The 15,293-nt window shown below is 32.5% G+C and overlaps 1 protein-coding gene across 1 annotated transcript in view; it reads left to right on the top strand.

Moving 5' to 3' along the window:
- LOC143241738 (rho-associated protein kinase 2-like) overlaps positions 1-15,293 on the top strand; it is a 76,361-nt gene that overhangs the window by 56,230 nt on the left and 4,838 nt on the right. Inside the window, exons 27-33 of the mRNA XM_076484963.1 lie at positions 1,174-1,302; positions 1,708-1,930; positions 2,894-3,041; positions 7,041-7,119; positions 9,197-9,274; positions 10,526-10,661; positions 12,253-12,460. Coding sequence (XP_076341078.1) covers positions 1,174-1,302; positions 1,708-1,930; positions 2,894-3,041; positions 7,041-7,119; positions 9,197-9,274; positions 10,526-10,661; positions 12,253-12,460 — 1,001 coding nt within the window. The remainder of the gene's footprint in view (positions 1-1,173; positions 1,303-1,707; positions 1,931-2,893; positions 3,042-7,040; positions 7,120-9,196; positions 9,275-10,525; positions 10,662-12,252; positions 12,461-15,293) is intronic.

Raw genomic sequence — 15,293 nt, 5'->3', positions numbered from 1 at the left:
AATCATTTACCATCCAAAGGATCAGTACTCATTACTATATTACACTTTGTCAAATAACGAATAGAATAGATGTCATATTTGTTTGTTTTTGGCCACATTTATTCACAACTTCCACCATTCCAAATATGATGAAACTTCAAAACCCATTTTCTGCAGTTATTACAGTTTTTAAGGATAAACTGTTAACAACATAATTACATCATAAATTATTGTATGTATTTGGAATCAGAACTGGACTAACTGTGTGGTATAATAATTGGCAGTTGGTGATTTCTCACACAATGACATGATTGGTTTTTCAGCAGTGGTACCTTTTTCATAATATAGCTTGCATAACCCAGAGAATTTGGTACTTTTTTGTAGTTTGGCTTGTATAACCCAGAGAATGTGGGACATTCTTGTAGTTTGAATTGTATAACCAAGAGAATATTGGGACTTTCTTATAATTTGAATTGTATAATCCAGATAATATGGGACTTTCTTGTAATTTAACTTGTATAACCAAGAGAATATTGGAACTTTCTTATAATTTGAATTGTATAATCCAGATAATATGGGACTTTCTTGTAGTTTGAATTGTATAATCCAGATAATATGGGACTTTCTTGTAATTTAACTTGTATAATCTAGATAATATGGGACTTTCTTGTAGTTTTAAGTCTCTGTATTCCATATTTTTAAAGTAAATGCTTAATAGTAAACTAAAATCATTGAAATCTGAAAAACTTATCACTGAACTTTGTTCTACACCCATATGAAAGTAAGTGTATATGCTATCATATGAAGGATTACTTTAGAGTTACTTCTCTTACTAGCATGATTAATTTAACTCAATATTTATAAAAGAGAGTGAATATCAAAACCATTTTATCAGTACGTAGAACTAACAAATTAGAAACTGTAATTGAGAGAGAAGACAGTTGTGAACAAACCTGTTATAATATTACTAGAAATGATCCATTAAAGTGACCATTCTGAGAGATTAGTAAGAAGTATTTAGATCTTAAGAATGATGAAAACCAGAAACGATAAATTGCTCAAGTGTTTTATACACTTAAGTTTTGAACTGTCACACGACACCTGGTAAAGAATGATCTTTTATAATCATTCAGTATGTGAAAGGATTTTTTATTGTAAATGTTATCAGAAACTATTTCTGTGCTACATCTACAGGCTGTCAACAAACTGGCTGAAATTGTGAACAGAAAGGAATTCTCAGGCAAAATAAAGAGCAAGGCCAATGTGGATGACCTTCGACATAAAGAGAAAGAATGTCGGAAATTACAGCAGGAGCTAACCCTTGTAGGTTACTTTTAAACTAAGTTAACTCTTTGGAAATTACAGCAGGAGCTAACCCTTGTAGGTTACTTTTAAAGTAAGTTAACTCTTCAAAATAACCTGTGTAAGTCTCATATGAAATATAGAACTAAAAGCAACAAAGAAATATTGTTATCTGGGTTAAAATATTCACCGTGTTTTAATTTTGTTTTAAAAAAATAATAATTTTTTTATTATGAAAGTATTGGAATAATTTTTATAAAAGAAGTTTTGTGTTGGTGAATTCTTTTATTACTTTAATATACTCTTCTTAAAATAATAGCTTTTTGTACAGTTATTCAACTCATTTTTGTAATTACCTGATTCTTGTGAAAATTTAATCTGGAAGTAATACTTATCTCACAAACAATTGTTTGGAATATACTTCAGGAAAGAGAGAAATACAACCAGATGTTGACGAGATTCCAGAAGGAGTTAGCTGAACTTCAGGAAACTCTCATAGAAGAAACTCAAATTAAGAACAAATTCCAAATGGAATTGGATTCCAAGGACTCTGAAATAGAACAACTCCAACAGAAACTGACTGTGATGAACATTGAAACGGCAAGCATCACCAGTGGACCTGATAATGAAACAGATGATGGAATTATTGGTAGAAAATATTACCACGATTATTGCTATTTATCCAGTTTTCTGGAATATCTGTTTTAGAACAAGAGTACAGTTACATCCTTATTCACTTAATAATCTCAACTTGAGTTTAACCACAGCTGTACTACTATTAGTCTTGTAAATTACCTGTTTAGATGAACTATGACATTAATTATGGCCTGAGTTGTAGTATTTAACTTGCATTTGGCCTCTGCTATACTGGTGTTAACTTATTTATTATCTATTTTGATGAACTTTGACCTCATACTGATATATGATTGATACCTTAATTGTTGAGTGTGTCCTCATCTGTGGTTATCTACAACCAAGTAAATGTATAGAAACTGTTGAAACTTTGTAGAATGGACGGCAACTGCCTGTTGTGGAGAGACAACATTTAAAAAGTGTTCTGTGGAAAACATCGTCCTCTACACTTGTGTCTCCACAATAGGCAGTTGCCATCTATTCTACAAAGTTTCGTCATAAATACTCTGCCTAAACAATCTATCAAAGAATACAGAAACTGTTGTCAGTGCATATTTTTTATTCTATTTTATAAAAAGTAATGTAAGATGCAAGTCTCATTGCAATGTTTTTATATTCTTTTAGCTAGAATATGGGGAAAGTATATTTGGACATAAACATTATTTTATTAGGCATAATATTAAAGTTAGCATTTTAAGTTAATTTAGTACTAAACCTAACTTTAAATATATATTATTGATATTTAGGTGATGAAAATCTAGCAAATCCAGATTTAATGCTGTTGCAAATTACATACTGATATTGTGGTGTTCCAAATGATGCCTGCATTAAGTTAACTTGTAACAGTGTAGAACAAAGAGGTTTTTTTGAGAATACAAGCTTGCGTTACTTTTTTGATCTTGATTTCACGGAATAATTCCATGGGTTTTATATAAAACATCATGAATGTGCTTCTACAATTTCTGTCTCAATCTTCTAGAAGGTTGGTTATCACTTCCCACTAAGCAGAATATCCGTAGACATGGCTGGAAGAAACAGTTTGTTGTTGTTAGTAGCCGAAAAATTTTATTCTACAACAATGAAACTGATAAGGCGAATTCAGATCCAGTTGTTGTACTAGACCTCAGGTGTGTTTTGTTGAATATTCTTTTTACAACATTAAAGCTGAAACAGTTTGTTCTGACTCAACTGTCATTCTGTTCTTATTTTGGCTGCCATTAAGAATGGTGTAATTACAGAACGTTCAATCAACTTGTGTATTCTTTACCATTCTTATCAAACATACTTTCTAGGGAAGATAAAATGTGAGGATTGGGTGTGAATCAGTCACTATTCTTGAGGTTTCAGTTGACCATAAAAATAAACTGTTATAAAGATTGACTTTGTTTCAGTACAAACTTCTGATGTCTACTGTATAATATAAATATTATGTGGGTTTTAAATCTACTGTAAAATATAAATATTGTGTGGGTTTTAAATCTACTGTATAATATAAATATTATGTGGGTTTTACATCTACTGTATAATATAAATATTGTGTGGGTTTTAAATCTACTGTATAATATAAATATTATGTGGGTTTTAAATCTACTGTATAATATAAATATTATGTGGGTTTTAAATCTACTGTATAATATAAATATTATGTGGGTTTTAAATCTACTATTAAAACATGTTATTAAATTAAAGAGGAGAAATTCGTTTTTGGTAGGTAATGTAGTGTTATGGTACAGTCATCCATATTCATTAAATCATAGTTAATATGGTACAGTCATCCGTGTTCATTGATATATCGTAGTTAAGATGGTACAGTCTTCCGTGTTCATTGTTATATCGTAGTTAAGATGGTACAGTCTTCCGTGTTCATTGTTATATCGTAGTTAAAATGGTACAGTCATCCGTGTTCATTATGTTATATCATAGTTAAGATGGTACAGTCATCCCTGTTCATTATGTTATATCATAGTTAAGATGGTACAGTCATCCGTGTTCATTATGCTATATCATAGTTAAGATGGTACAGTCATTCATGTTCATTATGTTATATCGTAGTTAAGATGATACAGTCATCCGTGTTTATTGTTATATCATAGTTAAGGTGGTACAGTCATCCATGTTCATTATGCTATATCATAGTTAAGATGGTACAGTCTAACAAACATCATATGTAGAGATGGTTTAGTGATCTGTGTTTATTATGTTATAGCACATCACATGTAAAGATGATACAGTGATTCATATTTATTATGTTATAGCACATCACATGTAAAGATGATACAGTGATTCATATTTATTATGTTATAACACATCACATGTAAAGATGATACAGTGATCTGTGTTCATTATGCTATAACACATCACATGAAAAGATGACACAGTGATCTGTGTTCATTATGCTATAACACATCACATGTAAAGATGACACAGTGATCTGTGTTCATTATGCTATAACACATCACATGTAAAGATGACACAGTTATCTGTGTTCATTATGCTATAACACATCACCTGTAAAGATGACACAGTGATCTGTGTTCATTATGCTATAACACATCACCTGTAAAGATGACACAGTGATCTGTGTTCATTATGCTATAACACATCACATGTAAAGATGACACAGTGATCTGTGTTCATTATGCTATAACACATCACCTGTAAAGATGACACAGTGATCTGTGTTCATTATGCTATAACACATCACCTGTAAAGATGATACAGTGATCTGTGTTCATTATGTTATAACACATCACCTGTAAAGATGACACAGTGATCTGTGTTCATTATGCTATAACACATCACATGTAAAGATGACACAGTGATCTGTGTTCATTATGCTATAACACATCACATGTAAAGATGACACAGTTATCTGTGTTCATTATGCTATAACACATCACCTGTAAAGATGACACAGTGATCTGTGTTCATTATGCTATAACACATCACCTGTAAAGATGACACAGTGATCTGTGTTCATTATGCTATAACACATCACATGTAAAGATGACACAGTGATCTGTGTTCATTATGCTATAACACATCACCTGTAAAGATGACACAGTGATCTGTGTTCATTATGCTATAACACATCACCTGTAAAGATGATACAGTGATCTGTGTTCATTATGTTATAACACATCACCTGTAAAGATGATACATTGATCTGTGTTCATTATGCTATAACACATCACATGTAAAGATGACACAGTGATCTGTGTTCATTATGTTATAACACATCACCTGTAAAGATGACACAGTGATCTGTGTTCATTATGCTATAACACATCACATGTAAAGATGATACAGTGATCTGTGTTCATTATGCTATAACACATCACATGTAAAGATGATACAGTGATCTGTGTTCATTATGTTATAACACATCACATGTAAAGATGACACAGTGATCTGTGTTCATTATGCTATAACACATCACATGTAAAGATGATAGTGATCTGTGTTCATTATGCTATAACACATCACATGTAAAGATGACACAGTGATCTGTGTTCATTATGTTATAACACATCACATGTAAAGATGACACAGTGATATGTGTTCATTATGTTATAGTGCACTGTAATGAAAGATGAGTGAAATTTGTTGTGTGTGTTCTTTATACTGTACCAGTGTATTGGGACATGAAGTTGTGTTCATAGTATTAGCCCATTAAATGCTCTGAAGAGACATCTATTACTGGTAAAAATTCTGACACTAATACTTCATTTTAAACCTTAAAATGCCCTAGGAATGTTTCATTCCTTGTTTGAAGACAATGATTTATTGTTTGTTTCAGTTATCTGTTTCATGTCTGTTGTGTTATACAACATCCTGTGTTTATCACCCAGCTTTACTGTTTGTTTCAGTTATCTGTTTCATCTCTGTTGTGTTATACAACATCCTGTGTTTATCACCCAGCTTTACTGTTTGTTTCAGTTATCTGTTTCATCTCTGTTGTGTTATACAACATCCTGTGTTTATCACCCAGCTTTACTGTTTGTTTCAGTTATCTGTTTCATGTTTGATGTGTTATACAACATCCTGTGTTCATCACCCAGCTTTATTGTTTGTTTCAGTTATCTGTTTCATGTTTGATGTGTTATACAACATCCTGTGTTCATCACCCAGCTTTATTGTTTGTTTCAGTTATTTGTTTCATATCTGTTGTGTTATACAACATCCTGTGTTCATCACCCAGCTTTATTGTTTGTTTCAGTTATCTGTTTCATGTTTGATGTGTTATACAACATCCTGTGTTCATCACCCAGCTTTATTGTTTGTTTCAGTTATTTGTTTCATATCTGTTGTGTTATACAACATCCTGTGTTTATCACCCAGCTTTATTGTTTGTTTCAGTTACCTGTTTCATATCTGTTGTGTTATACAACATCCTGTGTTTATCACCCAGCTTTATTGTTTGTTTCAGTTACCTGTTTCATATCTGTTGTGTTATACAACATCCTGTGTTTATCACCCAGCTTTATTGTTTGTTTCAGTTATCTGTTTCATATCTGTTGTGTTATACAACATCCTGTGTTTATCACCCAGCTTTATTGTTTGTTTCAGTTACCTGTTTCATATCTGTTGTGTTATACAACATCCTGTGTTTATCACCCAGCTTTATTGTTTGTTTCAGTTATCTGTTTCATATCTGTTGTGTTATACAACATCCTGTGTTTATCACCCAGCTTTATTGTTTGTTTCAGTTACCTGTTTCATATCTGTTGTGTTATACAACATCATGTGTTTATCACCCAGCTTTATTGTTTGTTTCAGTTATCTGTTTCATCTCTGTTGTGTTATACAACATCATGTGTTTACTACCCAGCTTTATTGTTTGTTTCAGTTACCTGTTTCATGTTTGTTGTGTTATACATCATGTGTTTATCACCCAGCTTTATTGTTTGTTTCAGTTATCTGTTTCATCTCTGTTGTGTTATATAACATCCTGTGTTTATCACCCAGCTTTATTGTTTGTTTCAGTTACCTGTTTCATGTTTGTTGTGTTATACAACATCCTGTGTTTATCACCCAGCTTTATTGTTTGTTTCAGTTATCTGTTTCATATCTGTTGTGTTATACAACATCCTGTGTTTATCACCCAGCTTTGTTGTTTGTTTCAGTAAGCTGTTTCATGTCAGATCTGTTACTCAAGGTGATGTGATACGTGCTGATGCCAAAGATATTCCTCGTATATTCCAGGTATGTCCGATGTTTGTTTTTAAGATATGTTTATTCTTTACATAAGAATACATCATTATTAATTAGGTATGTCCATTGCTTGGTTTTGTGGATATTTTGTGTTTTCTCTGTTCCTTCATAATCCATTTCTGGTGAATGCTTTCTTTTCATTGTTTTTTCTTTAGTTAAACAGATATATCACCCATAACAGAATCTTCCTTTTTTAAATATTTTTTCTTTGTTGTGCAAAACAGGCTTTCCCTGCACATTATTCACATGTTTGAAGCTGTTTGTTCTTTACACATATTTATTTTGTGTTTATTGGTAGTTTACTGTTTAACAAAGGTGTTTACCTTACATTCAGTTTAGGCTGGGTATTGTTTTATTTTGTGTTTATTGGTAGTTTACTGTTTAACAAAGGTGTTTACCTTACATTCAGTTCAGGCTGGGTATTGTTGTATTTTGTGTTTATTGGTAGTTTACTGTTTAACAAAGGTGTTTACCTTACATTCAGTTCAGGCTGGGTATTGTTGTATTTTGTGTTTATTGGTAGTTTACTGTTTAACAAAGGTGTTTACCTTACATTCAGTTTAGGCTGGGTTTTGTTATTTTTCCATTGCTACTATCTTAATATTTCAGGTTGTAGTGATGATGCAAATGTTCTGTTTTATTTCTAACAATTATTTACAGTACAATTGTTTGTTAATTTAGTTGTTGGATGAAATTATCAGAATACATGGACCTTTATTTTTCTCAGTATAGAGTTCTGTTCATTTGTTGAGAAATAAACGTTTGATGTATTCTTGTTAAGTGTACTTTAGTTCAATATTATAATTTGCTTTCAGTGTCTTACAAGTTCCTTATATTTCAGAGAATAGTCTGGGTTTTCAAATGAGCTATATAAAATTCTATACTTATATGATGGTAAATCTATTTCTCAAATGTTTTAAATAAGAGTGCATACTAATAACATAGAAATATAACACTAAACAACCTTTCAAATTGACTAGGTACAACTTTCTTAGCACATAAATAAAGATATTGTACACTAATTGTTGACATCAGTATTCAGCACATGAATATATTGTACTCTAATTGTTGACATCATTATTCAGCACATAAATAAAGATATTGTACTCTAATTGTTGACATCAGTATTCAGCACATAAATAAAGATATTGTACTCTAATTGCTGACATCAGTATTCAGCACATAAATAAAGATATTGTACTCTAATTGTTGACATCAGTATTCAGCACATAAATAAAGATATTGTACACTAATTGTTGACATCAGTATTCAGCACATAAATAAAGATATTGTACTCTAATTGTTGACATCATTATTCAGCACATAAATAAAGATATTGTACTCTAATTGTTGACATCAGTATTCAGCACATAAATAAAGATATTGTACTCTACTTGTTGACATCAGTATTCAGCACATAAATAAAGTTATTGTACTCTAGTTGTTGACATCAGTATTCAGCACATAAATAAAGATATTGTACTCTAATTGTTGACATCAGTATTCAGCACATGAAGATATTGTTCTCTAATTGTTGACATCAGTATTCAGCACATAAAGATATTGTACTCTAATTGTTGACATCAGTATTCAGCACATAAATAAAGGTATTGTACTCTAATTGTTGACATCAGTATTCAGCACATAAATAAAGATATTGTACTGTAATTGTTGACATCAGTATTCAGCACATAAATAAAGATATTGTACTCTAATTGTTGACATCAGTATTCAGCAAATAAAGATATTGTACTCTAATTGTTGACATCAGTATTCAGCACATAAATAAAGATATTGTACTCTAATTGTTGACATCAGTATTCAGCACATGAAAATATTGTACTCTAATTGTTGACATCAGTATTCAGCACATGAAGATATTGTACTCTAATTGTTGACATCAGTATTCAGCAGATAAATAAAGGTATTGTACTCTAATTGTTGACATCAGTATTCCTAGAGCATCTAGCTGTAAAGTAATTCTAAAATTTGTTTTACTGACCAGAATATTGTATTTTCTTTCTATGAGTAATGTTTAAAATTAAGGGACGGTTGCATTTTTCTACAGTTATTGTATACTGGAGAAGGAGAAAACAGGAAACAAGGAGACAGTAGCCTTCTTCCAGAGGTCCAACTTCCCAAAGATGTAAGTGTTATGGTCATTAAATAAAACCTTTTTTACACCATATTAAATATTTGGTTAAAAAATTATCACTGTTTTTTGTTTCTCAGCCTTAGTGTGATACACCTTAACAAAGAAGTATACCAGTTCTCATGTGTTTTTGATTACTGAACCTTTGAAATAATAGTGTATACCAGTTCTGTATACCATGTCTATTCAGTAATGGGTGTAAAATAATGTGATGGTCAGTCTCACTGTTCTATTATAGTAGCTTAAAAATTGGCAATTGATGGTGTTCATTGGCTGTCTTCCCTCTAGTCTATCACTTTAAGTTAGGGATGACTAGCACAGATAAACATCAAATGACTTTGCATGTAATTCAACAGACTGTTTCCCAGCTATGAATATTAGTCAAATACATGTTTGCAAGTTGGTTCTTATCCGATGCTTTTCTTATCACTAAACTAGTTTCATTGCTTTATGTAACTAACTATGTACAAACAGTATCTAAGGTACATTAATCTAACTCATGATGCTCAAATTAAAACTAAAACATGAAAAGGAACACTAACATGTAATAGTCTTATAGCAACATCTGCATGAAGAATTGGATTTATTTAGTTTTGATGCTAAAATGAAAACTAAAACATGAAAAGGAACACTAATATGTAATAGTCTTATAACAACATCTGCATGAAGAATTTGATTTATTTAGTCTTGATGCTAAAATGAAAACTAAAACATGAAAAGGAACACTAATAAGTAATAGTCTTATAATGACATCTGCATGAAGAATTTGATTTATTTAGTTTTGATGCTAAAATGAAAACTAAAACATGAAAAGGAACACTAATATGTAATAGTCTTATAACAACATCTGCATGAAGAATTTGATTTATTTAGTTTTGATGCTAAAATGAAAACTAAAACATGAAAAGGAACACTAATATGTAATAGTCTTATAACAACATCTGCATGAAGAATTTGATTTATTTAGTTTCTTGCATTATATTTCATACTTTATTTACTAACCACCTACAAGATTGTTTCATATCTCATGTGGTTTAATTACAAGACCAGCTGATACAATAGGTTAAAACAATAATATTTTTATAAGACTTTTGTTATCAGAAAAATGTTCTCTTTCAAAACTTTATTAACACGTCTGTGGTTTGGATAACTCTTTTCATTATCTACAACAACATGTTTATATATTTATAACCATTTCTACTGAACAAATTTAATCACTGTTCTAAGTATGGACTTGCTTTTCAGTTGATGCATCCTGGAACCATGGACCATAAAGGTCACGAGTTTGTGCCTATTAGCTTCCACATGCCAACCACATGTGAAGTGTGCCCACGACCCATGTGGCACATGTTTAAGCCTCCACCTGCACTAGAATGTAGATGTAAGTAGTACATCATCTGCACTAGAATGTAGACGTGAGTAGTACATCACCTGCACTAGAATGTAGACGTGAGTAGTACATCACCTGCACAAGAATGTAGACGTGAGTAGTACATCACCTGCACTAGAATGTAGACGTGAGTAGTACATCACCTGCACTAGAATGTAGACGTGAGTAGTACATCACCTGCACTAGAATGTAGACGTAAGTAGTACATCACCTGCACTAGAATGTAGACGTGAGTAGTACATAACCTGCACTAGAATGTAGACATCAGTAGTACATCACCTGCACTAGAATGTAGACATCAGTAATACAGCACCTGCACTAGAATGTAGACGTGAGTAGTACATCACCTGCACTAGAATGTAGACGTGAGTAGTACATCACCTGCACTAGAATGTAGACATCAGTAATACAGCACCTGCACTAGAATGTAGACGTCAGTAGTACATCACCTGCACTAGAATGTAGACGTGAGTAGTACATCACCTGCACTAGAATGTAGACATCAGTAGTACATCACCTGCACTAGAATGTAGACATCAGTAGTACATCACCTGCACTAGAATGTAGACGTCAGTAGTACATCACCTGCACTAGAATGTAGACGTCAGTAGTACATCACCTGCACTAGAATGTAGACATCAGTAATACAGCACCTGCACTAGAATGTAGACGTGAGTAGTACATCACCTGCACTAGAATGTAGACGTGAGTAGTACATCACCTGCACTAGAATGTAGACGTGAGTAGTACATCACCCGCACTAGAATGTAGACGTGAGTAGTACATCACCCGCACTAGAATGTAGACGTGAGTAGTACATCACCCGCACTAGAATGTAGACGTGAGTAGTACATCACCCGCACTAGAATGTAGACGTGAGTAGTACATCACCCGCACTAGAATGTAGACGTGAGTAGTACATCACCTGCACTAGAATGTAGACGTCAGTAGTACATCACCTGCACTAGAATGTAGACGTCAGTAGTACATCACCTGCACTAGAATGTAAAAAACATCAGTAGTACATCACCTGCACTAGAATGTAGACGTGAGTAGTACATCACCTGCACTAGAATGTAGACGTGAGTAGTACATCACCTGCACTAGAATGTAGACGTGAGTAGTACATCACCTGCACTAGAATGTAGACGTGAGTAGTACATCACCTGCACTAGAATGTAGACGTGAGTAGTACATCACCTGCACTAGAATGTAGACGTGAGTAGTACATCACCCGCACTAGAATGTAGACGTGAGTAGTACATCACCCGCACTAGAATGTAGACGTGAGTAGTACATCACCCGCACTAGAATGTAGACGTGAGTAGTACATCACCCGCACTAGAATGTAGACGTGAGTAGTACATCACCCGCACTAGAATGTAGACGTGAGTAGTACATCACCCGCACTAGAATGTAAAAAACATCAGTAGTACATCATCTACACTAGAATATAGACGTAACTACTTTGTTTGTTTATTAAAACGTTTTTTGATCATGTTGTTTTTCACTAATGGCAGTGAAGGATGGAGAAATGTTGATTAGACCTGAATATTCAAATATCTTATCTGTGTGATCACAGGTTGTCGAATCAAAGTTCACAAGGATCATCTTGATAAGAAAGAAGAATTGATAGCACCATGTAAGGTGAACTATGACCCGAACTCAGCTAAAGAAATGTTATTGTTAGCAAACACTGTAGAAGAACAACAGTTATGGGTCTCTCGTTTACGGAAGAAAATTGAAAAGTGTGGTTATGCAGTCAGTCAGGAAATTCGAGGATCTCCCAGGTTAGTAACCTGTAATTAAGTATTACATATAATATTAACTAGTGTCAGAAGCTGCTTGGATCTTACTTACTGTGTTAATACAGAAAGTGGTATAATATTAACTAGTGTCAGAAGCTGCTTGGATCTTACTTACTGTGTTATTACAGAAAGTGGTATGGTATTAACTAGTGTCAGAAGCTGCTTGGATCTTACTTACTGTGTTATTACAGAAAGTGGTATGGTATTAACTAGTGTCAGAAGCTGCTTGGATCTTACTTACTGTGTTATTACAGAAAGTGGTATGGTATTAACTAGTGTCAGAAGCTGCTTGGATCTTACTGTGTTATTACAGAAAATGGTATAATATTAACTAGCATCAGAAGCTGCTTGGATCTTACTTACTGTGTTATTACAGAAAGTGGTATAATATTAACTAGCATCAGAAGCTGCTTGGATCTTACTTACTGTGTTATTACAGAAAGTGGTATAATATTAACTAGTGTCAGAAGCTGCTTGGATCTTACTTACTGTGTTATTACAGAAAGTGGTATAATATTAATGTGTCAGAAGCTGCTTGGATCTTACTTACTGTGTTAATACAAAAAGTGGAATAATATTAACATGTCAGAAGCTGCTTGGATCTTACTTACTGTATTATTACAGAAAGTGGTATAATATTAACTAGTGTCAGAAGCTGCTTGGATCTTACTTACTGTGTTAATACAAAAAGTGGAATAATATTAACATGTCAGAAGCTGCTTGGATCTTACTTACTGTGTTATTACAGAAAGTGGTATAATATTAACTAGCGTCAGAAGCTGCTTGGATCTTTCTTACTGTGTTATTACAGAAAGTGGTATAATATTAACTAGTGTCAGAAGCTGCTTGGATCTTACTTACTGTGTTATTACAGAAAGTGGTATAATATTAACTAGTGTTAGAAGCTGCTTGGATCTTACTGTGTTAATACAGAAAGTGGTATAATATTAACTAGTGTCAGAAGCTGCTTGGATCTTACTTACTGTGTTATTACAGAAAGTGGTATAATATTAACTAGCATCAGAAGCTGCTTGGATCTTACTTACTGTGTTATTACAGAAAGTGGTATAATATTAACTAGTGTCAGAAACTGCTTGGATCTTACTTACTGTGTTATTACAGAAAGTGGTATAATATTAACGTGTCAGAAGCTGCTTGGATCTTACTTACTGTGTTAATACAAAAAGTGAAATAATATTAACATGTCAGAAGCTGCTTGGATCTTGCTGTGTTATTACAGAAAGTGGTATAATATTAACTAGTGTTAGAAGCTGCTTGGATCTTACTTAGTGTGTTATTACAGAAAGTGGTATAATATTAACTAGTGTCAGAGGCTGCTTGGATCTTACTTAGTGTGTTATTACAGAAAGTGGTATAATATTAACTAGTGTCAGAAGCTGCTTGATCTTACTTACTGTGTTAATACAGAAAGTGGTATAATATTAACTAGTGTCAGAAGCTGCTTGATCTTACTGTGTTAATACAGAAAGTGGTATAATATTAACTAGTGTCAGAAGCTGCTTGGATCTTACTTACTGTGTTAATACAGAAAGTGGTATAATATTAACTAGTGTCAGAAGCTGCTTGGACCTTACTTACTGTGTTAATACAGAAAGTGGTATAATATTAACTAGTGTCAGAAGCTGCTTGGATCTTACTTACTGTGTTATTACAGAGAGTGGTATAGTATTAACTAGTGTCAGAAGCTGCTTGATCTCACTTACCATGTTATTACAGAAAGTGGTATAGTATTAACTTGTGTGTTATTACACAGTTAGTTAGGGTTTTCATTTATTCTGGTTTATTTATTGTTAGTTACTATTAAGGACTTGTATGACGTCGGCAAATAAATACCAAACACAGAAGTCATCGACGTTACCTCCTCTTATCAGCGTCCTTACGAAAATAAGATTGTCAAAGTTGATATATAAAAATTATTTTAAAACTTTCCACTTATGTCTTTTATTCATAAAACTAGGTAATTGACAAGGAACCAACTTTCACCAAAGTACTAGATATTGAAGTGAAATGATTAAACACAGAGAAAAGAGAAATGAAACATTGAACTTAAGAAAACCTTATCTGTAAACTGACATTTTTTAAAACCAATGTTTTGAAAGTAACTTTATAGATCAAAAGATTCTTGATATTGTGAGATATTATTTATAGTTTTTAGGGTTATTGAAAACTTCATATGAACAATGTGTTGAGATGCACTTTCTTCACAGTACTTCAATTTGTTGAAGTATATTTGAAGATTGGTTTCAAATAATATGTAAACATGTGATTTGAATGTTCCTGATTAACTTCATGTGTATCTCTATTGGTACGAAGAAAGTAGTGAATATTAAATTGAAACCAGGTTTCAAGATTATTTTTTATTATTCTCTACTGATTTGTACTACTTGTTCACTGTCAAGTGAATGTTTCAAATAAAGTAATATCAGTTCTTGTGTTAAAGTAACATATTCATTGTATTTCCAGATATATATTTATCTTTCCCTGTTATAAATGGTAAATCTGTTGTGTTAAGTCTGAATAAGCAAACTGGAAGTTAATGAATTACTAAATACTGTATCACAGGAAGACATTAAAATTCTGTATTAAACACTGGAAGTTAGTGAATTGTTAAATACTGTATTACAGAAGATATTAAAATACTGTATTAAACACTGGAAGTTAGTGAATTACTAAATACTGTATCACAGGAAGACATAAAAATACTGTATTAAACACTGGAAGTTAGTCAATTGTTAAATACTGTATTACAGGAAGACATTAAAATACTGTATTACAGGAAGACATTAAAATACTG

Source organism: Tachypleus tridentatus, unplaced genomic scaffold (assembly GCF_004210375.1).
Source record: "Tachypleus tridentatus isolate NWPU-2018 unplaced genomic scaffold, ASM421037v1 Hic_cluster_1, whole genome shotgun sequence".
NCBI lineage: Eukaryota > Metazoa > Arthropoda > Merostomata > Xiphosura > Limulidae > Tachypleus > Tachypleus tridentatus.
Note: the sequence above shows the minus strand (reverse complement) of the source record. Positions and strands in the feature narration are given on the sequence as shown.